At 40.1% G+C, this 21,903-nt stretch overlaps 1 protein-coding gene across 1 annotated transcript in view; it reads left to right on the top strand.

Annotated features, from left to right (window-relative positions):
* The window catches only part of DRD3 (dopamine receptor D3), a 34,177-nt gene extending 13,299 nt beyond the window's left edge, over positions 1-20,878 (top strand). The window contains exons 3-7 of the mRNA XM_089512478.1: positions 10,721-10,833; positions 12,636-12,778; positions 13,714-13,904; positions 18,959-19,304; positions 19,904-20,878. Of these exons, the coding sequence (XP_089368604.1) occupies positions 10,721-10,833; positions 12,636-12,778; positions 13,714-13,904; positions 18,959-19,304; positions 19,904-20,100 (990 nt within the window). The 3' untranslated portion in view covers positions 20,101-20,878. The remainder of the gene's footprint in view (positions 1-10,720; positions 10,834-12,635; positions 12,779-13,713; positions 13,905-18,958; positions 19,305-19,903) is intronic.
* The last annotated feature ends 1,025 nt before the right edge of the window (positions 20,879-21,903 follow it).

Here is a 21,903-nt window from a genome sequence, read left to right as displayed (position 1 = left end):
AGAAAGGGACCAGAGCAAAAACTGATGCTCAGCAGGTTAAAGCCAATCGTATTAGCAGTGTCTCTGAAATCTTTATGTAATATACTGTGGTCAATAAGGGAAATAAAGTTCCATTAAGAACTGAAATTTTAGGTGACATATTGGGTTTTCCTCTCACACAGACCTGCAACTGCCAGTGTGGGGACCATCTAAATGCCTTCAAGGTTCCTATAAAGATTTATACAACCTCTATCCCCCATGGATGCCACTCATCTTTATTCAGTGCTGCCACCACAGACACCTTGTCTGAATCCAAGATTTCATTTAGAGGGTATCCCCAGAGACCATCCATACCCCTCACTAATCTCAGCTAACTAAACTAAAACACCAGCTGTCACTCACCAGCTTCATGCAAATCTCGACCAATCAGCATTCACTTCAACATTCAGTTCTTTCCCCCATCCCAATAGCTCCTTACTTTATATTCTTATCATACAATTAAAAATATTTTCCAACACAAGTTCATGGCATCATATAGCACACATAGATAAATAGTGTCTATGTTATCCATTACCAAGTTGCTTCCCACTCCCACAGAGTGCACACTTCTGCATTTGGAAAAGTTCATTCTCTCTGCTCATGGATTATATTTCCTGAACTGAAACAACAGAATTAAAGTCTGGATGTCAAAGGCAAGAATACCTAGGATCATTAATACTGTCCCTTGAAGTGTGCATTTGATCGTAGTTTGTCCACCTGCTCCTGGTGCAAATTTATTCATCTTACAGCTAATAACTTTCCTCTGGGCTATACAGTTTCCAGTCTATCAAGTAGTACATTCTGCTTTGGAATGAAGGATGTAATGCCAATGTGTGAACGTCTGTGGACGACAAAGGATGAAGACAGAGGGTGTCATCTATTTTCACCCATTGTCATCCACAGACATTCACACACTGGTATTATATCCTAGATTCTAGGATGGAATGTACTGTTTGATGGGCTGGAAAGTAATTTTGGGACTTTTCAAGAAAATCGTCTGAAGACAATCATTTAAACAGTTAACCATATAGGTTTGCTTTGATATATTGCAACCTCTAATCTTTATGTAATATTAGATTTCTTCTACGTAAAATTGTTCTTGATTAACGTCTTAATCATCTTATGTGAAATTAAAATTCTCTAATGGCAATCAAATCTCATTGTTAAAAAAATACAATGTTTCTGGTAACAATCTCTAGAATGTTTAAACTGTAATCATCATGTTAAATTGTTTTTACCTCTCGCAGAATCAGAATAAAATGCTGAATTAGAACTCGGACTGTGGAATTTATAACTCTATAAACAGGAATTAAATCTATTATTTTTCCCGATCAAGCTAGGAAGGCTAAGTGTAGCATTGTGATAATTTATGTAATAGAATAAATACTACTCTTTCAAATAAGGCAAATCTTACATTTGGAAATGAATAGAAAATCAATTAAGTTAACCTTAATAGCAATTGCCTGTTCTAAACTCCCAACCAAGTTACAGTGGACCCTTGTTATACGCTGGGGTTTGGTTCCAAGATCCCCCGTGTATAACAAAATCCGTGTATGCTCAAGTCCCATTAAATATAATGACATAGCAAAATGGTGTCCCTTATAAAAAATGGAAAATCAAGGTAAATTTATACTTTTTTGGAACATTTTCAAACCGTGTATGCTTGAATCCGTGTATAAAAAATCCGTGTATAAGAAGGGCAGACTGTAATAACTTTGCACGCCTACTTTGAATTTGCAAAGTCCAGACACTGGTGTAATTCATTTAAGGGTAAAAATTAGAAAGGGTGGTGAAGTAATGGACAGAGTTGTATAATGGACAGAGTTGATTGTCTCTTAAATTCTAGCAATACTTTGCTTAACGGGTTTGTTATCCAAAAAGGAGGGGGGAGCTGGGGGATCCCTGCTGTGTCAGCTTCTCTTAAAATGCTGGAGGAATTTACTTAGCTCAAAGAGGATAGATAATGTGAGGATCATTTCCACCTGTTTATACCAGTACTAACTGAAGAACATTCCAGGTTTGGATGAAGAAGATTTTTATATAGAAATATGCAAGACTGTAATCAAACACACAATAGTGATTCAAACAGACAAACCCTTCAGAACTAACCAAAATGAAAGTATGGAAATTGGATAGAGGAGTTTTAGGGGTATTGAGTGTTTGGGTGGTGGTAATATTTATCTGCCCTGTTGAGGTGACCATAGAAAGTGGAAGGTGGCTCAGACAGGGGTCTGAGGGAGACACACTGAGTAGAATAGTCTCTCTGGGAATACTGTATTCACTATGCTGGAGGAGGCTAGGCTTTGGGACTGATATTTATAACTGAAAGGGGTATACTATCTTGTAATGCAACAAAGACCTGATAGTCTTCACAGGAATCAACAATGGGATTCCAGAATGGCTGATGGCTTTTAACTACAGAATAACAAAAACAGTGATTGGACTTAGGACAACCCCAGAGTAGATGGATAGGAAAGTTGTCTAGGAACATGTCAGGAAGTAGGTAGGAAGCATTGGCTTACTGCCATCACCTTTTGTCTCTAGTGCGAGGAGATATTTAGAGATCTTGCGGGAGGAATGAATGATCACAAACCCATTTAGTATTATCTGGGTCATTCACATGTGTTTAGATCTCCATGTCCTTCCCATGGAAAATTCACTTGTTGTTCCAAAGGTCATTGTGAATTCTTAAGAACATGCCTGGCCCCAGATGTAAAAATATAACAATATGGAGACCCCAAATATAGCATGGGTTATGTCAGGTATCTTACAGGTTAGAGGTGGTCCAAACCCTTCTCTGCTGACAAAAACATGGAGACCAGATGGCGATCCACTGTGGTTTCTTCGCCACCATATAACTTTCTTAATAATTAATACACTTAGTATTGTTGGCTGTCTATCTCTCAAGATATGTTCCTCGTGTAGAAAAGGTGGGAGGATATTAAGAAGGATCAGTAAATGTGTGAAACAGGTTGAAATTGCACAGCTTTGCTAGCTTGAGATAGGCTTAGTCTTATTTGGCACACACCCACTGAAATCAATGGGATGTAGATTAGATAAAGGTCTATTTTCTGTATTACTAAGCCTGGATCCAACCCCTCTGACTGTAGTTTATGATCTTGAACTATATGTGCTGGAGCAGCAGGAATAGTTGGAGGCTGCAATTGCTGTTCAAAAGAACGTCATGATAACTGAATGTGAACAATCCTGTAGGAATATGTTGCGGGTATTCTGTTTGGTGGCTTCAGTATCCGTTGGTACCATGGCACTGTGTTCATTGTATATGCAATATATACTTGACACTAAATTGAGCAAGGAAGACAAATCTCATGATTCTCCTTACCATGTGGTAGTATTTATTTGGGAGCATATGGAATTATTTGAGAGACTAAGGAATTCCCTTCTGCAGGAGGCTTGGTGGGCCACCTCTCTGCTCTCCTTTCACTGGCCAATAAAGATAATTAAATAGACATTTAATGATTAATTGGTTGCATGCAAGGGTCTTTTTAGAGTATATGTGCTGTCTTTTTATCATTATTGTTATTTTTAAAAACGGTTTTATACTTGTTAGAATTAATGATGACCCCATGAATTTCATATGGTTCTCTTAGACAAGGAATACTCAAAGGTGGGTTTTTCCAGCTGCTTCCTCTGAAATATATTCTACACCACCTGGTATTTATTGGTGGTTTCCCACCCAAGTACCCATCAGTGCTGACCCTGGTTAGCTTCCAGGACCAGGTGGATCTGGCACCTTTAGGGTATTTATTTGCTGTTAAGTCAGCTTCAACATATAGCAACCCTATGAAAGAAAGATTTCCAGGAGCTCTAGTCATCAACTGCCTTGCTCAGGTCTTGCAAATTCACAGCCATTATTTCTTTGATTGAATCAATCCATCTGTAGGGCAGTCTCTTTTTTTCCCTACTGCCTTCCACTTAACCAAGCATTATTGTCTTTTCCAGTGAGTCATGTTGTTTCATGATGACAACCTCAGTTTAGTCATCTTTACTTCTAGTGAGATTTCAGGCTTGATTTGTTCTAAGACCCATTCATTTGTCTTTATAGCAGTTCATGATATTCATAGAAGTCTTGTCCAACACCACATTTCAAATGAATTTATTTTCTTTCTGTCAGCTTTCTTCACTGTCCAGTTTTCACAAAGTACATAGAAATCAGAAATACCATGGCACAGATGGCTCTGACTTTGGTATTTAATTATATATCTTTACACTTGAGGATTTTATCTAGTTCCTTCATAGCTGCCCTTCCAAGTGCTAGGCTTCTTCTGATTTCTTGATTGCAGTCTACATTTTTGAATAATGACTAAGCCAAGATGTAGAAAATCTTTGGTTATCTCAGTGTCTTTATTGTTTACTTTAAAGTTATGTAGATCATCTGTGGTCATTATTTTTGTATCCTTAATATTCAGTTATAAACATGCTTTTGCATTTTTCCCCTTAAACTTCATCAATAATCATTCCAGGTCTTTGCTGTTTTCTCTAGTAGTAGGGTGTCATCTGCATATCTTAAATTGTTGATGTTCATTCCCCCAGTTTTCATGCCTGCTTCCTCTCCAGTCTAATATTGCTTTGTGTATGATACGCAGCATTATAGTGCCATCATCTAACTATGGTAAAGTTTTGTCTTTTCTATGCAGGTTCTTGGCCAGTGCTGTTCTTACCTTGGAACAACTCTTCTCTTTTTTGTTCCTCCCTTTGTTCATTTCTTCCCAAATGCATCCGAAAAGTGTGGTTATCAGAGTTAGACTATAGAATGTTTAAGTGGCAAAATGTATTAGCAGTTCCAGGGGGGTTTATTTCCAAGCAAACAAACAAAGGATGTGAACTTTAGTCTCATCCCCCCCCCCCACACACACACACACACAGATACATGGATGGAGAAATGGCTTGTGATGTCCTTTAAAATGCCTGGAGTCCATTTTATTAATTAAAATATGCCCCACATTTGTACTTCCTTATCATTCAATATATAAAACTATTTATTTGTTTACGTGGGCCCGTTACAGACTGCCCTCAAGTGGCCGTTCTCCCGCCACCCCATTCGCTGTGGAGGGAAGCCCCAGCGGCCAGACCGTGAGGCTTCCCGGCGCAGCAAAAAAGGAGTGCCAAAATGGCACTCCTTTTCAAAACACGGAAGTGGCACCGCGAGGGGCAAAGCGTGCCCTCGCGGTGTCACTTCCGCCATGACACGTCTGGAAGCTATGCATCCAAGACATCAAAATGGCAGCGCCCATGTGGATGGGCACTGCCATTTACGACGCGCTCCGCGCGTACTACAGAGAAGAGCCATGAGGAAGGTAAGACCCTTCCTAACCCTAATACGGCCCTTCCTAACCCTAGTACGCACGGAGTGCTTACTTTATGGCAGTCTGTAACCCGCCTAAGATATCTTCATGGCACTTTTTTTGGGAGAGTAGTCAACACAAAACTGACAAGCCATTAAGGGGCCATTCAGACTACCTTTTGCACCGAATTGCAACCCGGTTTAAAAGTGGGAAGTTTTCACTGGTGTTGGGTTTTGCACACCTGGATCAGGGTTTTGCACACCTGATCCAGGGCAAATCCCCCTCAGAGCAGTTTTTCTGAAAGCAGGGTATTCCCCGTTTCTTTTCAGAAAACCTGTTGCAAGAAAATGTGAACTTGGCCCCAATCATGATCGGGTCAAGTTCAGGGGAAGGCTAAAGGTCAGAGGGTGGGCGATGGGCGGAACGTGCCTCCCCTCTCGCATGGCTTTTTTTTTGGTAATTTATTTTGACAGGTTATGCGAATACTTCATACTCCAGGGAGGGAAACCCTCAGGTCGCTCTCTAGGCCCCTAGCTTCTTCCCGCCCTTGGAGGCCTCACTGGCAGGGAGCCTGGGCACAGCAGTCCTGGGCCCTCCTCCTCCTCTTCCTCAGCATGGGTGCTTCCTCCCCCCTTTTAAAAAAAAAACCCTAGCAGGAAAGTTAGCATATTCTGTCATTTTGACAGATTAGGCAAATGCTACATACTCCATGGCAGAGCCTGGGCAGAGCAGTCCTGGGCCCTCCGCTGCCTCCTCCTCCTCCCTCTGACTGAGAGAGTGTGACTTGAACCGGCGCTATGTGGCACGGCAGTGCTCCGTTTCCCCCTCCTCCTCCTCCTCCGCCTCCTCCTCCTGCGTCCCTTGCCGGCTGTCTTCAGCAGAGGGGAGAGGGACCCCTGAGGGTCTCCAAAAGACCCCTGCCATGGCTTGATTGAGCAAGACCCAGGTAAGGGAAGACAGCTGGCAAGGGAAGCAGGAGGAGGAGGAGAGGGGAACGGAGTGCTGCTGTGCCGCACAGTGCCGATTCAAGTCACACTCTCTCAGATAGAGAGAGGAGAAGGAGGAGGAGGAAGCAGAGGAGGGCCCAGGACTGCTCTGCACAGGCTCTGCCATGGAGCATGTAGCATTTGCATAATCTGTCAAAATGACAGAATATGCAAACATTCCTGCTAGATTTTAAAAAGGGGGGGAAGCACACATGCCTGTGGCGAATGGCTGCACAACATGTCACCACTGACTACAGCAGAAGTGACTTTGATTGACAACAAGGAGGCTCCATCTTGAAGCGCTCCTTCTAGAAATATGCATGTCAAGTGGGGTAAATTGCACCAGGGATTTTCCACTGGGGTAAAAGTAGTATGAACTTCTTGCCGGAGAGATTCGGTGCCGGCTTAGTGAATCCGACCTATCCAGGGCAAATGCCCAAGTGAGAATGGGGCCAAAGTTTACTTTTTAAAACATCAAAGGAAAATCTCTATGCAGCACTGTGTTGTGAATTTTTAAAAGCTGTTGGAAAGGTCCTTGACAAAATATAAATGAAAACAAATGAATGCAAACATTTAGATAGATGGCAGTAGAAAAAGTGACTCTACTAGACAATGACATGGAAATTTTATCTTGTATATGGTTTGACACTCAGTGAATCAGGCACTGTGTATGTAAGTACGATGCATTGATTAATTACTTTCTGAAGTGATTTGAAAAGAGAGTCTAGTCTATTAAAGGAATTTGCATAGGAAGAGACGTAGCTGAATACTTTGGTCTATATTCCAAGTACACTTTCATGGAATCTATGTAATGAAAGCAAAAAGATAGCTCAGATAATGAAAAATAAATTAAGTCTCTAATCTGATTTCCAGATGACAGTAATTGTATTGGCATCACCGGAGTTACTTCCAATTTAGAAATGTACACTGATGCAAAGAAGAAAAGATTTCAGCCCATCTTTTAAAATCTGCTGAATTCCTACTTTGTGATTGCATTCTGCATTTATATTTTGCATTTTACCCTGCTAAATCATCAAGGAACTAGGGTATTGTGCAATGCATCCTTCTGCTCATCCCTCCCTATAATAAAGGTCCCAGACATTATGATCTATAGCATCCCAAACCCCACATAAATTACACAGGTCCCTTTCTGTCTGTCCAATTTACAAGGGCAGACCTACCTTACTCAACCCCATTGTTTCAAAATCTAAAAATCCCTCAAAGAAGAATAACAGGAGAAAATGCTATGACTGGTTGTCCCCAATTTCCACTGTCTCTGCCATTCACTATGCTAGATCCCTTCCTTTAAATGTAACATTTCAATTCACTGAAAGCCAAAGGAATGACAAAAGTTAGAGAGATACGGTATGTATAGGGCAGAGACATGCAGTAAACGCTTATTGTATAAAGCCCCATTGCTCTAATAGCAAATGGGTGAAAAGGGACGTACAGAGAATGTTTGGTTGAGAGTTTTTTCCAACAGCAACAAACTAGAATCCCAGGTTTGGACTTTACAATAGGGGCTTTTTATTCCTGATTCCTGCTTGTGCAAGAGCCAAGTAAGAACAGGTGAGCCCAACTCATTCACAGTAAGCCAGAATCCTTGCGCTTTACTATCATGTATGACTGTAGCCAGTGTAATGTGAACATGCCACTCTTAGGTAGAAATGCTACAGAAGGAAAACAAGTGAGCATAACCTCTCATCTGCTGTATTTGGTACCACATACAACTCTTTCTCAAAAACTCTTCTGACTGAGTCTACATAGGATGACTGTAATAAACAGTTAAATGTTTGTCTCTCTGTGTATGCATATCAAACTGATGAATCTTTTTATTTTTGAAAAGATTAATTTATTGAGATAGGTTGGTAAGAAAATTAGTATAGTACTCAGTACAGTATAGCATATAATTATTGGTGTATAACTATGTGTTTAAAAGGCAGCCCATAAATGTACCCTTAAAATAAGTTGATTTTTGTGCAATTTAATCTTAAATATTTAAAACTAGACCTTTAAGGTCTTCTGAAAATAATCCCTCTATACTTGAAATATCACTTGGCAGTGTCATGGGGCTAGTTTTCTACATTAAAATGTTGTGCCTATAAACTGGCTGATGAAATTATTCATATGGATGCAAAAATGTGAATTTTTATTGTGAAATCATTGTGTAAAAATTTGTCATCCACACAAAAAATGTTCAAAGACAGTTCTGTGAGCTGGAGTTATATTTCACATGATGCTACATTTTAGTAAACAGGTCTTGAATATAAGAATTTGAGGGAGTGCTTTTAAATGCATGCATTCTGGAATAATTATTCAGAAAATTATTTTATGTTGGAAATGGTTCTCAAAGTGCTTTGCTTGCTTGCCTTTCATTCCAGTTGCTGTTTTCTTCTTCATTTTAACATGCTCCATTTACATTTCCAAGATGTTCTTTAGTATCCTACAGGCACACCTCCCAGGAATTGCCCTGTCAGTCTTATTTACCTATCAAAAGCTGTTTGAATGCAAAAATCATTCTGAACTTTCTTTTGTTTTGTTTTGTCATTTATATCAAAATAGGAAATGTGGGGCAGGGAGGTCTTCCTATGGGCTTCAGCAACAACTCTCTGTCTAATAACAGATTTCTGCCTCTTTCTGTGCAAAAAGTGAAATGAAACAAAACAACAATGAGTAATGGTGAGGAAATCAAAAAGACTATAGAACCATGAAGGGTGACTGAATAGACACTGTGCATTTCAATCATTTGGTCACATTTTGTGCTTTGTTTTTATTATTGAAAAACTGCAACAAGCAGAGTGGTCTCCCATTTAACCTCTTCCAGGCTTTAAGCAAACGTAGTGCAAGAGTTGTTTTTCTGACTTACACTACTCCTACTCCTCTTCCTCTTCTCCCTCTCCCCCTTTCTCCTTCTTTCACTCAATACTGGGGAGTGAAACAGATGGGCAAAATAAAGGGGCTTCCAGCTGCTTTGAAGGTGGGTTGTTTATCTGATGCACACCTCCAAAGTGGGTGTAAACGAAGTCACTCTCTGGGGCTAAAAATGGAGTAAAAAGAAGCTGGGATACTCCAACTTAGCTAGAAAAATGCATCTGCATATAAACTGCCTGGTGCCGGCATGTGGGGCTGCGGCAAAGCAAAAAAAAAAAAAATGAAAATGCGACAACTCCAATGGGTGTAATTACTGTACAACATACACAAACCAAAGAGTCCAACGGGGGGCACGGGGTGAAGGGAGGTGAAGGGGGCATGTAGAGGGGCCTCCGTGATTATGCTCCATCAATGTATCACTTGCACACTGATGCGCCAATGCCCTGTAAAGTTGGAGCATTGCATGTGCAATTCTCTGGCCAGTCAAAGGGGTAGGCATGGAATCACTGCATTAAAGTAGTCTGACATCAATACCAGTAAAGATTCTAGAGCAGATCAGTCTGTGAACATCTAGAAGGCAATGCCATAATCATAAAAAGTTGACATGGGTTTCAGAGAAACAAGTTATGCCAGACAACTCTGATCTCTCTCTCTCTCTCTCTCTCTCTCTCTCTCTCTCTGTGTGTGTGTGTGTGTGTGTATAATTACCAGCTTCGTAGATGAAGGGAATGCTGTGGATATAGTATATCTTGATTTCAGTAAGGCCTTTAACAAGGTTCCCCATGACATTCTTGCAAACAAGCTTGTAAATTGTGGGCTAGACAAGATAACTGTTACATGGATTTGTAGTTGGTTGACTGGCCGAATCCAAAGGTTGCTCAACAATGGCTCCTTTTCATCCTAGAGAGAAGTGACCAGTGGGATCCCCCTGTGGTGGCTATATGGTGCTCCTTTGGTGCCCTTTCAAAGGTGCATGAGGTTGCCGTGGCCCCAATCCATCTCGAAAAGGGGCAGGCTGTAGAGCCCCTAACTTTTATGTGATATTGAAGAAAATGATCCAAATTCTCCTAACTGTTACTCTCTTTCAGTATCTGTCACTAACAAAAAGCCTACCATAGCTTTGGTCTCTATATTTATCCTTTGATATCTTGTGGTGCCTGCAGCCCAAGTCCTTTGCAGTACAGCAGCTTTCTCCTTTCTGTAGCCCAGAGAATAATAATTCTTGCCTCTGAAGAGAAGCATGAAACTTCACTTATTGATAGTATGAGCTTTTGAAAACTTCAGTCTACTTCCTCAGATGCATTTGGAGTAGACTGAAGTCCACAAAAGCTCTTGCTGCCAATTTCTTTCTTTGGGTTAGTCTCAAAGGTACTACAAGATCTCTCAACATACTGATTCTACAGACTAAAATGGCTATATCTTTGAATTCATTTACTGATTTTCATATAAAACAATTTAACAGCTCAAAAGGGAAAATGTAGTTGTGTTGTATTGGTCTTCACTGAAAAGCAACAGCAACATTTTGTGTTTGATATTCAGGTGACAGGAGGAGTCTGGAACTTCAGCCGTTTCTGCTGTGATATGTTTGTAACCATGGATGTGATGATGTGCACAGCCAGCATTTTAAATCTCTGTGCTATTAGTATCGACAGGTAAGAGCCAAAGGCCATGTCAGGAAGCTGGGAAATTTCCAGATGAGCCAAGAAGAGGAAAGCAGGTTGAAATTTGTACATGTCAGAAGAAGAAAAGTTATCTCAGGACTGTGCTACATATGACAATTTTTCATACATATATCACACAAAAGCTTTGTAATCTGCATTTTTGTTGCAAAGTAAAGGAATCTTCCAAAGACCCATAATGCTTTTTGATTTGATTTGATGCAAGGGCAAACTACAACTCTATTGAGACATTGCCTTTTAGAATTAAGTAAATACTAAATACCTAAATCAACTAGATCCTGTATGATCATGGAAGCTGGGTCTGCCCTGGTTAGAACTTTGATGGGAGACTCCCAATTACCACCAGGTGCTGTAGGTTATATTTCAGAAGAAAGAATTGTTAAAATCAACTCTGAGTATTTCTCGCCTAAGAAAACCCTATCAAATTAATGGCGTGATTTAAAGACACATAAATCCACAAACAGGCTGCATAGAAATAATGCAGTTTGAAATTTAAGTGTTGTCCCTCCATCTTATAGAATTATGGATTTGTAGTTTTACAAGGTCTTTAGTCTCCTCTGCCAACAAGGGTTAATGCCTCACAAAATTACAAATTCCAGGATTCTGTAGGATGACAGTTATAATGGTATCAAACTATATTATTTCTACAGTGTAGATGCAGTCCTAGAGTGAGGGTAGTGTAGTGTTTTCACTGTTGGATTAGGACTCTGGAAGACTAAGGTTTGAATCCATATTCACCCATGGAAACCCTCTCAGTGACCTTGGGCAAGTCATACTCTCTTAGTCCCCCACCAGCAGCCTCTGAACAAATCATACCACGAAAATCCCATGATAAGTTCATTTTAGGGTCACAATATGTCAAAAACAACTTAAAGGTTCATACCAACAACAAATATACAAGAAAGCGAGCATGCTAACCCCACAGTCCCCACCACTAAGCACATGAAAAGCAATGGTCTAGAAGAAGAGAGCCTCCTCTACCTGTAGAGAAACTCCATGAAAACTAGAATTTCAGATTTTTCAGAGCTTTGGCTTAGATGAAGGCACTCAGTGGGTAGAGGAGGCTTTGAATGGGTCTCATTTAATGCATTAAAATACAAATCATGGAGCCTCAACATATGCTTTTGCAAAAAGACTGCTCCAATTCAGAAAGCTGCTCCAATCTTTCTTTCTCAGAACATGCATCTAAAATCCCAGACTGAAAAAATGCAGTTGAGAATGTGTGATTTTGAGTGCATAAGTAGTCTGTGGAGCAAGTTAAAGATCCCTTCTCTTAATGATGCACTTTCACTCAGAATTGCAGCGCACAGAATATTTTTATTATTATTATTAACCAAAACTTCAAGGTTCAGTTACACAGCGTTACATTCCCTGAATCAGGGCATGTAATAACATGTGCTGGAATAGATAAATACACATCTACATGCAAGTGCACAAAGGCCTCATTGTAGAAGTCTCCACCCCTCCTTATCAGCTTTGTTTCCGATCCACTGTATCTTCTAAATGTAAGAATAAGTAACATTCTACTTCTCTAACTCCCTCTTTCTTCTCCTGCTCTTGTTGTTTTGTTCATATCTTATTGCTTTTACTTTTCCAAATTCTCATTGCATTGCTATTATTGCATCATTGCATTAATTTCTCCCCCTCTTCTGTTTTCTTTCATTTTCAATGGGACCTTGTCTTCCTCTTTCTTCCTCTTTCTTCCCCTCTCTTCCCCCTTCCTCTAATGATACTTCCATCTTTGCTGCTCTTGCTTTGGAGTTGCTTCTTCGCAGATACACTGCAGTAGTTATGCCTGTTCATTATCAGTACAGCACAGGGCCCAGCTCTTGTCGAAGAGTCTCCATAATGATCACAATGGTCTGGTTGTTGGCATTTGCTGTTTCCTGTCCTCTTCTCTTTGGCTTCAATACCACAGGTAAAAAATAGTATCTTGATGTGTGGGCTTTATACACAATACAAATCCTATTATTATGTCCTGGACTTATTAATAATTACTCCAAGGGGTAACAAAGGAGTAACTGGCCCAAGGACTGATTACAATATGAGTGTCTGAGTACTCATTTGAAATCACAGTAACAGATCATCCAAAGATCAATTTTTCAAAATATAGGGCTGGTACAGACTGGTCCTTTCCATCGGCCTCGGCTCAAACTAGGGGTGCATTGGGGCTGAGTGTTTACATGCTCAGTAGCCCTACCATACACTCTGGGCCATCTTAGCATGCCCTCGTACAGACGGGCCATGCCACGATGACATCCGCATGGCACAGCACCCAAACAGCACCGTGCCAATGGCGCCCTGCGCAAGCCCTAAAAAGAGCCTGGCTCCTGGAGGTCACACCATTTGGTTGGTGTTGTCTCCATCCGGGGCAGAAAGGGGCAGCATCTCACCGCCCCTTTCTCCCCATCTGTCAATCCCCATAGATCCCATAATAAGAAAAGAAAAACAATGTACCCACACTACAAATAACTTAATCAAACAAACGCACGCACACACACACATTACTCATGCCTGCTTCAGCTTCCCTAGGGTCATCTAGGTAGCGTGCAACAACAACAATGGTGTTACCGCCACCATTAAGATTCCCATGGTGACCACACTGGTTGCAATCCTGCAGGGTTCAACATGGTGTAGTGGCTCAGTATGCAAAACTATGCTACGCAGAGCCATTTACCACTCCCTGGATTTACCATGGAATCACTGAAGTCCCCCACCTGCAGCCATTTGTGCATGGAAAAGAACAGGGGAGATTGTAGAAATATCTGGCTTCTGTCCCCATATTCCCTTACAATTCTTTGTATCTTCACAGTTGCCCCACCTTTTCTTTTCTGTCTTTCTTTTCTTTCTCAGATGATCCCAGTATTTGTTCCATCTCTGATCCTGACTTTGTAATCTATTCTTCTGTGGTGTCCTTTTATCTTCCATTCTTGGTGACCCTGCTGGTTTATATCCGTATTTACGTCGTGCTGAGGCAAAGACAGAGGAAGCGAATCCTCACAAGACAAGGCAGCCACGGTGTCAAAGCCTGTTACAAACAAGAGGTATGACCTTTTTCTACATTAACTAGTCACTTTTGTGCTCCATCTGGCCATCCCTAGAAATTTGCTGGATATATCTGACCGTCCAGCTCTGTACTTGTGGTATTCCCCAACAGTGGTCTGCCCAGTTCCTACATGCAGCTCCTATATGCTGTTGCATTACTTTCAATCTGTTCAGTTTTTGCCAATTCACCTCATCTTGCTCCTTCTTCCCATTGCCTGCTACATATCCAGCCTCTGTGCATTATTTAGTCTCCATGGAAGTGACTGAGCCAACAGTAGCCAAATAATTTGTTCAGTCACTGGTACCTCTGAGGTGAAGCCCATGTTTCATGTTCATTGAAACTGCATCTGGATGCCTCATTTCTTAGTTGTGTAGTAAATTAAAGTCTGAACCTTATTAGGCAGGAGATGTTTATGAGTAATTAGAAGATAATCTATTGATTCCTAGGAAGTAAACTATGCATAATTTTATATAGCTCTATTAAGTTTCCTTTTATTTTTCCCTTAAGATAAAGATTCCCATTTGTAACCTTTTCTCATAGGAGGACAGACAGACTCTTGTGCATCTTTTCCAGCTTTAGAATAGTTGTTTGTTTAAATATTTATATTCCAGACTATATTTAACAATCTCAGGACAGTATCTAATAAATCAATTTAAACAATTTAAAACAATTCAAAGCAGTAAAAAATAATGTACACTAAAAGAAAATTTTTAAAATGTGACAAGTTAAGACAAGTTAAGAAAATTCAAAACTATGCATATATACAAAATTCTATAAAATCATCAGGAGCCAAAGGCTTCATTACAAAGCAATGGTAGACATCCTGTTCATTCTTTATGAGATTATAAAACAGATTTATGATCTTGTAACTTTGGGGAATCCATGTTTACAGATGTTCATGACTGAACATGATCTCCAAAACTTTCCTCTTAAGCCAGAGTTGCAGTACCTAAAAAACCCATCAGTTGCGTTGCAAAATAGTTTAAGAGACACACACTTTGGAAGGTGGCTTTGGGAGAAATAGCTATGATGATGGAGCTCCATCATCATAGCTATATCTGATGATTCAGAAACTTGGCTCATGTTTTTATACTTAGCATCAGAATGATGCTATTTATATTTAGATCCCTTCATTCTGAAACCTCTTCATTTATTCTTTTATTCTTCATTTATTCATTTATTCTTCATTTATTCATTTATTCTTACTTGCTGCTTTAATTCTATTATTAATTCTATTAATTCTATTATTTCAACTGTTTCTGTCTGTAAGAAACCCATTCCTTTTCTCTTATGACAGCTAAGTTTGCTCAGGAGCCTTTGATGAGAAAATTCAGCAAAAGAAAGGAAACATAAAGTTGAAGTTGTTGGACACAAAGAGCCATCAACACTTTTATAATTAATGAGAGGGAACTGGCAAGGCCGTACCTGCCCTTTTATTTCACCTTTCTGCTTGTTTCTTTGATCTATGTACTATATACTCAAATTCCAAAAAATTAATTGGTTCTTTGTCTCCCTTTATCTGGGAAGAGAGTATCCGTGAAGCTCCTGCCACAGGATGGCTTACATTCACACATGGGAGCCAGCTTTAGGGACTTTTCTACTGAAACCTGCTGCTTTTTGTGACTACATCCTTCTCTTTAGGTTAAGGGTATGAATAGTCATGAAAGCTAGCATGGTGTAATGATTCTGAGTGTTGGACTATGACTATGAACTATGACTCTGGGGACCACAGTTCAGTTCTTCACTTGACCATGAAACCCTCTGAATGACTGAGTAACAACATCACATGAATAGGGAACACCATGTCCTTGATGAGGAGCTGGGACTAGAGTGAGCAGAGACTTGTTGAGCAGAGAATGATTTCCAAAAAAAGAGGTGGGGAGGTGGTATTGGAAGGGAAGATTAGAACTTAGAACCATTTGAAGCATAAAAAAGGAGAGTTGCAGTCAATAGATTGCTGGGTACCCAAAAGTCTTTCCTGTGGCTTGCCAGTGCAATAACACAACCACTCCAGAGAGTTACTATTTTTGTTGAACTTCTTTCTATGTTGTTGGAATGATGTTTGGATTTTCTCCAGCCATTCCACTCAGGGCATAGACTTCAAAGCCTCTGGATCACATTTTTGCCTTTGATACATAGCTGTATCCTTCCAGGGCATGTAATGTGGGCATTCCAATCTTTTTAAGGAATACCTTCTTAAGGAGGATTGTTGCCTTTTCTTCTTGGCCAGTTTGAAGCTGCAGAAGGAAAGCTGGACACCTGTGATGAACAAAAATCTCAGAGTGGTGAAGAGGCAGTCAAGGTCCTGCCCCAAGCTCTATCCCTGTTCCAGCATGAGAGTAATGTCCATGTAGACCAAACATGGCGGCTTTAATCAGAACCACTTGTTGTCTCCTGTCAGGAAGAGGAGGAGATAGCACTGGAAAAAGAGGGCATAAAAAACTTAAATATAGTCAACTATGCATACATCTAGCAAGACAAGATGAGGATACCAGGGGCTGTCTATCTGCCTATTGCAGCCCCACTGGTTCAGGTTACGTGCTACAGCACTGGCACTTTCATTTTCAACAGTTTTGAGGGAGACTGTGCAATTCATGAGTAATGATGCCTTTATCATTCTAGCTGCAATTCTGAAAACAACAATGATCTGTTTCCAGCATTACAGGAATGACCAATTTGTGCAGTAATAAGAGCTAGCAAAATAAATTACTTGCCTTCAAACCATTAATGTTATTACTCACTTTTGGGAGCAACTGTTTTATTTACTGGTTCAGGTTTATAGCCCTAAATAACATCAGTGAAGTATGGAAAATATCTCTTGGGGAAACAGAATTTCATCAGTTACCTCTACAGCACTCATAGCCAAGCTGCCTCAGGCAATAAAATCTGTCAGCGATGGGCAATACATGTGACTGAATCTGTTAACATCTGCTATGAATAAAATTTTTAACTACTGATTTCATAGCAGAATTTGCATGCTAAATAAATATTTTGTTTAGAATGAAGCTATTTTAAATGCCAGATATACTGGCAATACCTACATGTGGCATACACAAGACACTGTATGTTAGAATCTGTTTATACTAAATAACATAGACAGTAGATTAGTTGTTAGGTAGGGCTAGGGAGATGCAAGTTGAAATCTCTCCTCAGCTATAAGGGTCACTGGGGGACTCATCACACTACATAATTACAGTACTTTGGTTCCACTTAAACTGCCCTGGTTCCTTCCAATGAACTCCTGGGATTTGTAGTTTCATGAAATATTTAGAATTATCTGCCAGTGAGCTTTAGTGCTTCACCAAGCTATAAATCCCAGGATTTCACAGGATGCAAACGTGGCAGTTAAAATGGAATCAAAGTGCTATAACTGTGTAGTGTGAAAGGACGTGGGTAGTCTTGGGTCATTTCACTACCTCTTGGGCTAGGCAGCTCACAAAGTTGTTGTGAGGATAAAATGGGATGGGTGAGAAGAATGGTGCATGCTGCTTTGAGCTCTTTGGAGGACAGCAGGATGTAAATGTAATAAAATAAAAGCAGTCCATTCTGCATAGGATTTGAAGCAGGGGCAGCACCAATCATCATTCCACCCTGCAATATACCTGTTATACCTAAGGTCTTCTTCTTAGATTGTTCAAAAACACTAGCACAATAGAAAGCAAAAGGTACACAGGCAAAATCATCTACCCAAGTTTAGAATTACTGTAGCTTGTTTTTCTTATAAAAAATAAATACAGCCATGGCCAGATTATCAATGGTCTAGGCCTCTCATAGGCTATAGTCCCAGTGCCAAAGGAAAAAAGGTTCCCTTGCTTCCTTTTCTTCCCTAGTAACTTCCTCAGTCTCCTGAGCTTTCTGTTGTCAACAAAAGTTTGAATGTTATGTAAGAGTTAAAAAATACACAGGATCAGGTTAAGTCTTCAAAATAGATTCATCTATAATTATTTGTGTGCTGAAGTCTATGGTACTGTGTATTTCATTTAGTATTTATACATTATTGTTGTTAACTGCCCTCAAGTTGACTTCGACTCATGGCAACCCCATGAATGAGACACCTCCAAGGATTGTGTCCTCAACTGCTCTGCTCAGGTCCAGAAAGTTCAGGGCTGTGGTCTCCATGATTTGTGTCTATCCATCTAGTATTTGGACTTCCTCTCTTTCTAGTGCCCTCCACCTTTCCTAGCATTATTGTCTTTTCTAGTAAATCATGCCTTCTCATGATGTGGCTGAAGTATGACAACCTCAATCATCTTGACTTCTAGGGACAGTTCAGGTTTGACCTGTTCTAGCACCCATTTATTTGTTTGTTTTTTGGCCATCCAATTATACATTCAGTTTGTAAGTCACTACTCCTAGGATGGCTCAAACATGTGCACAAAGTGAGCCTATTGTGGAAACTTTTCCAGGGCCCTTGAATAGAAAGCTGAGGTTGTGCACTTCATTCTGTGAAACTATACTAAAAGGAAAAGAAGGAAAATAACAAGTGTATCCAAACTGCAGCTCCCATTATCAGTCTTCATTTGCTGTGCTGGCTAGGGCTTTGGGGGCTTGCAGTCCAATAACATCTGGAGTGCTACAGAACCCCAAGTCCTGGCGTACAAAATCATACAAATTCTTCAGAAGCCCATGAATGCTATGACTTATGTGTGTGCATATGCCTTCATGTTGCCTGGAGACTTAAGACACCATGAATTCCATTGGGTTTTCTTGGGCAATGAATATTAGAGGTGGGCAAATATGTCAGTTTTGCTTTCTCCCACATTTGAATTTCAAGAAGTTTAGTAAATTCTGATCGAGCAAGAACTGAAATGAAATTCTCGTCCACCCCTACTGAGAGGATGTGGAATTTAGGGATAGGAGGTCAAACATGAGTATTACAACAAAATCACAACCACCACGTAAAAAGTAACTATTCAAATTCAGTTGCAACTTTAGGTGTGGATTCCAAGTTTGAGTTTCCTTTTGTTGAATTGAGACTACTTTTCTTGGAAGTCAATAAAGAAAAAAAGTTACATTAGTTGTTGCAGACACTTATTTGTCTCTGTTTCCCAGAAACATTCAGAAAGAACAGGTTTGCACCAGATGTCTCCAGGCACACTCTTGTCTTGTTTCCAGTTTCACTGTTCTTCAGACCACAAGCTGCCAGCTGAAAAGAAGCCCCTTACACCCCCTGAACTGCAGCAGTATTGCAGCATTTGCCATGAAAATTCCTTCTCCAGCACAGGGGATAAAGAGGCTGTTGACCTAAAGGTGAGGGAAAAAACCAAGGAGCAAAACCTGGAAGTGCATAAACTCAACAATGGCAAAACAACCACTTCCTTGAAGATACCATCTCAGCATCATCGGACGATACAGCTCAGAGAGAGGAAGGCCACCCAAATGCTAGCTATTGTTCTTGGTAAGTGTTGCATAAGCAGTTCCAGCCTGAACAAGAACGAGGGCCAAACAACTTATCACAGCATTAGATTTTCTTTTCTTTGGTTTTAATGAAAAGCAGCTGGAGCACAGTTGTTTTATTAGAGGAGTCACAAGGAAAAGGTTGCTTGATGCTTCCTCCTTTGCAGTGTTCTTTTCCCATCTAGGAGGGAAAATATGAACACATATCATTTTCACTGCACATGATGGAGCCTAAGAGATGGGAGAGAGGGGGGATTTTGAGCACATAAGCCTTTAGCATTATGTTCTGTAAATTAAGTGTAAACTTACTTCACCTGAAATTTATATTTCCTAATAAAAAAAGGAGAGTCTTTCCTGTTTTAGCCCGCTCACACATGTCAGGGGATGCTCAAAGGAACTTCAGAGGTACTTCTAGAGTTGTGTGAAGGTGCTCAGCATTATGGGTGAGCTCTAAATGGACTTATCTATCAGGCATTTCCAGCATGCCCCTCTCCCTTCATGGATGGACTGGATCACAGGTTTATGTGAGCACAGATTTATGCTGAGAATTAAGTATTTCTGAGCCAAAAGTGGTGATGTCTCATTTCTTTTAAATCCTAGGGACTTTTATTGTCTGCTGGCTGCCATTCTTCTTGACACACATATTGAATACTCACTGCCAAGCTTGCCACATCCCTCCAGAGCTATACAGTGCTACCACTTGGCTGGGATATGCCAACAGTGCCCTCAACCCTGTTATCTACACCACCTTCAACAATGAGTTCCGAAAAGCTTTCCTCAAGATCCTCTGTTGCTGAAAATTCTGAGCGTGACATAGTATTATTCACCATTGGTGGATGTGGCAAATAAGGTGCAGCAGACATGGGCTCTCTTGGTCATCAGTGTGAAAGAATGTTAGACCCCTTATCCCAATGGTATTTCTCTGTAAGCTGCCAAGGGCAATATTTTAATAATAGTGACTTTCATTAGTTCTGTGTTAAACACTGGTGTAGAAAGAACACTGGGCACACACAAAAGTAAATGTGATTTCATTATGCCCTGTTGATCCACTACAAAATAACTCATTGTAGGTAATTACTTCTAAGCACCAGATCCATCCAAAACACATATCTTTTATTAGAGTTCTGAAGAGTTTCTTTCTGGGTTTGGTCAGGGGCAGGAAAATCAGTGTATTTAAGTACAGCACAAGTAGCATTATATAAGTAACATGAATTTCACCAACTGTGGATTGTACAACAGATTCAAGTGTACACATTTCAAGACTAAGCATTTTGCATAATAACTATGACCTTTAATTGCACAAAAGGTTGTGCAAGTGGTTTCATAACTGGTTGCAGCATACCTTGCACTATTGCAATTGCACTGAGATTTTTACTTGGCTAACATTATGCTGGATTTACACCAGTGTATTTAATATCATGTTGTTCAGTAAGACATGTGCAAGGAGGGGTTGACCGATTTCATTCACTGAAATGTTGTCACTTAAATTGTGTTCATTCAAAATATATAGCAGATGATATAGCAAGAAGAACAACTTCTGCTTTACTGACATGCTATAAATAAAACAAAAAGCTCTTGATTAATGCAATTTTTAAAAAAATCACATTATTTTTATTTTTAAACTATATTGCTTATCTGAAAATAGACATATGTCAGTGGAATTTGCTGGGACAAGTGCAATCCTAGGCATATTTATCAGACTGGATCCCAAATTAACCATGTAAAACATCATTGCCCTGTCTCCCTCTGGAGCTCTCCCCCAAAATGCTACACAGATGATCAGGAGGCCATTCTGAATGGATTAGGCCATGTTATTAGGAGCTGAGTAAGAAGGAGGAGATCTACAAAATTCTGCAACCCTCCCAACCACCATCCAAGGTGTGCAACAGTAGCGAGGGGCTCATGGGTATATCCTAGCCCACTCACCTGGCTATTTAGGTGTTTTCGTGCATCTGGGGGGAAATGATAAGTTAGCCAGAATGCACCCCACACCCCCCACTGGATTTTAGCCATCCTCATCAGCCCTACTAATCAAAAAGTCTGAACATTTCAACTCTACAAGTCCTGGATCCCCTAAATGACCATTAACCTGTTTGTTGAGCCAGTGTAGTCTAACACCAAGAGTGCTGGCCTGGGACTTGTGTGCTCCAAGTTCAGGTCCTCATTGCCTCTGTATCATGAAAGTCACTGGATGACTTTGGGCCAGTCACTCTCTCTTAACCTGACCTGCTTCACAAGGCTGTTGGGAAGGCAAAAATAGGGACAAGGTGAGCATGGCTCCCTGAAGAAAAGATGGGATAGAAATTTAACTAATAAATAACGTAAATAATGTAAATCCATGCTCTGGAGATGGGAGTATTCATCTTTATAGCAGTGTCTTGAATTTTATTTATTTATTTATTTATTTGGCTATACTACATTGGAATAAGCTGTCAAAATAGTTGTCAAAATAATGGACTGAGACTTCAATGCGGTAAAGCAGAATCAACCTATCAAGAGAAGCATTGTTGAAGAAGAAATTTAAGAGTATGTGAATTGTCATCAATCTTTATTATTTATAAAGTCACTAAAATCTCTATTTGCCCATCACAAATCTTTAC

This window comes from Sceloporus occidentalis, unplaced genomic scaffold (assembly GCF_023333645.1).
Source record: "Sceloporus occidentalis isolate IW3139 unplaced genomic scaffold, rSceOcc1.0.p SCAF_2, whole genome shotgun sequence".
Taxonomy (NCBI): domain Eukaryota; kingdom Metazoa; phylum Chordata; class Lepidosauria; order Squamata; family Phrynosomatidae; genus Sceloporus; species Sceloporus occidentalis.
The sequence above is the reverse complement of the archived record's forward strand: the minus strand, read 5'-3'. Positions and strand labels throughout refer to the sequence as shown.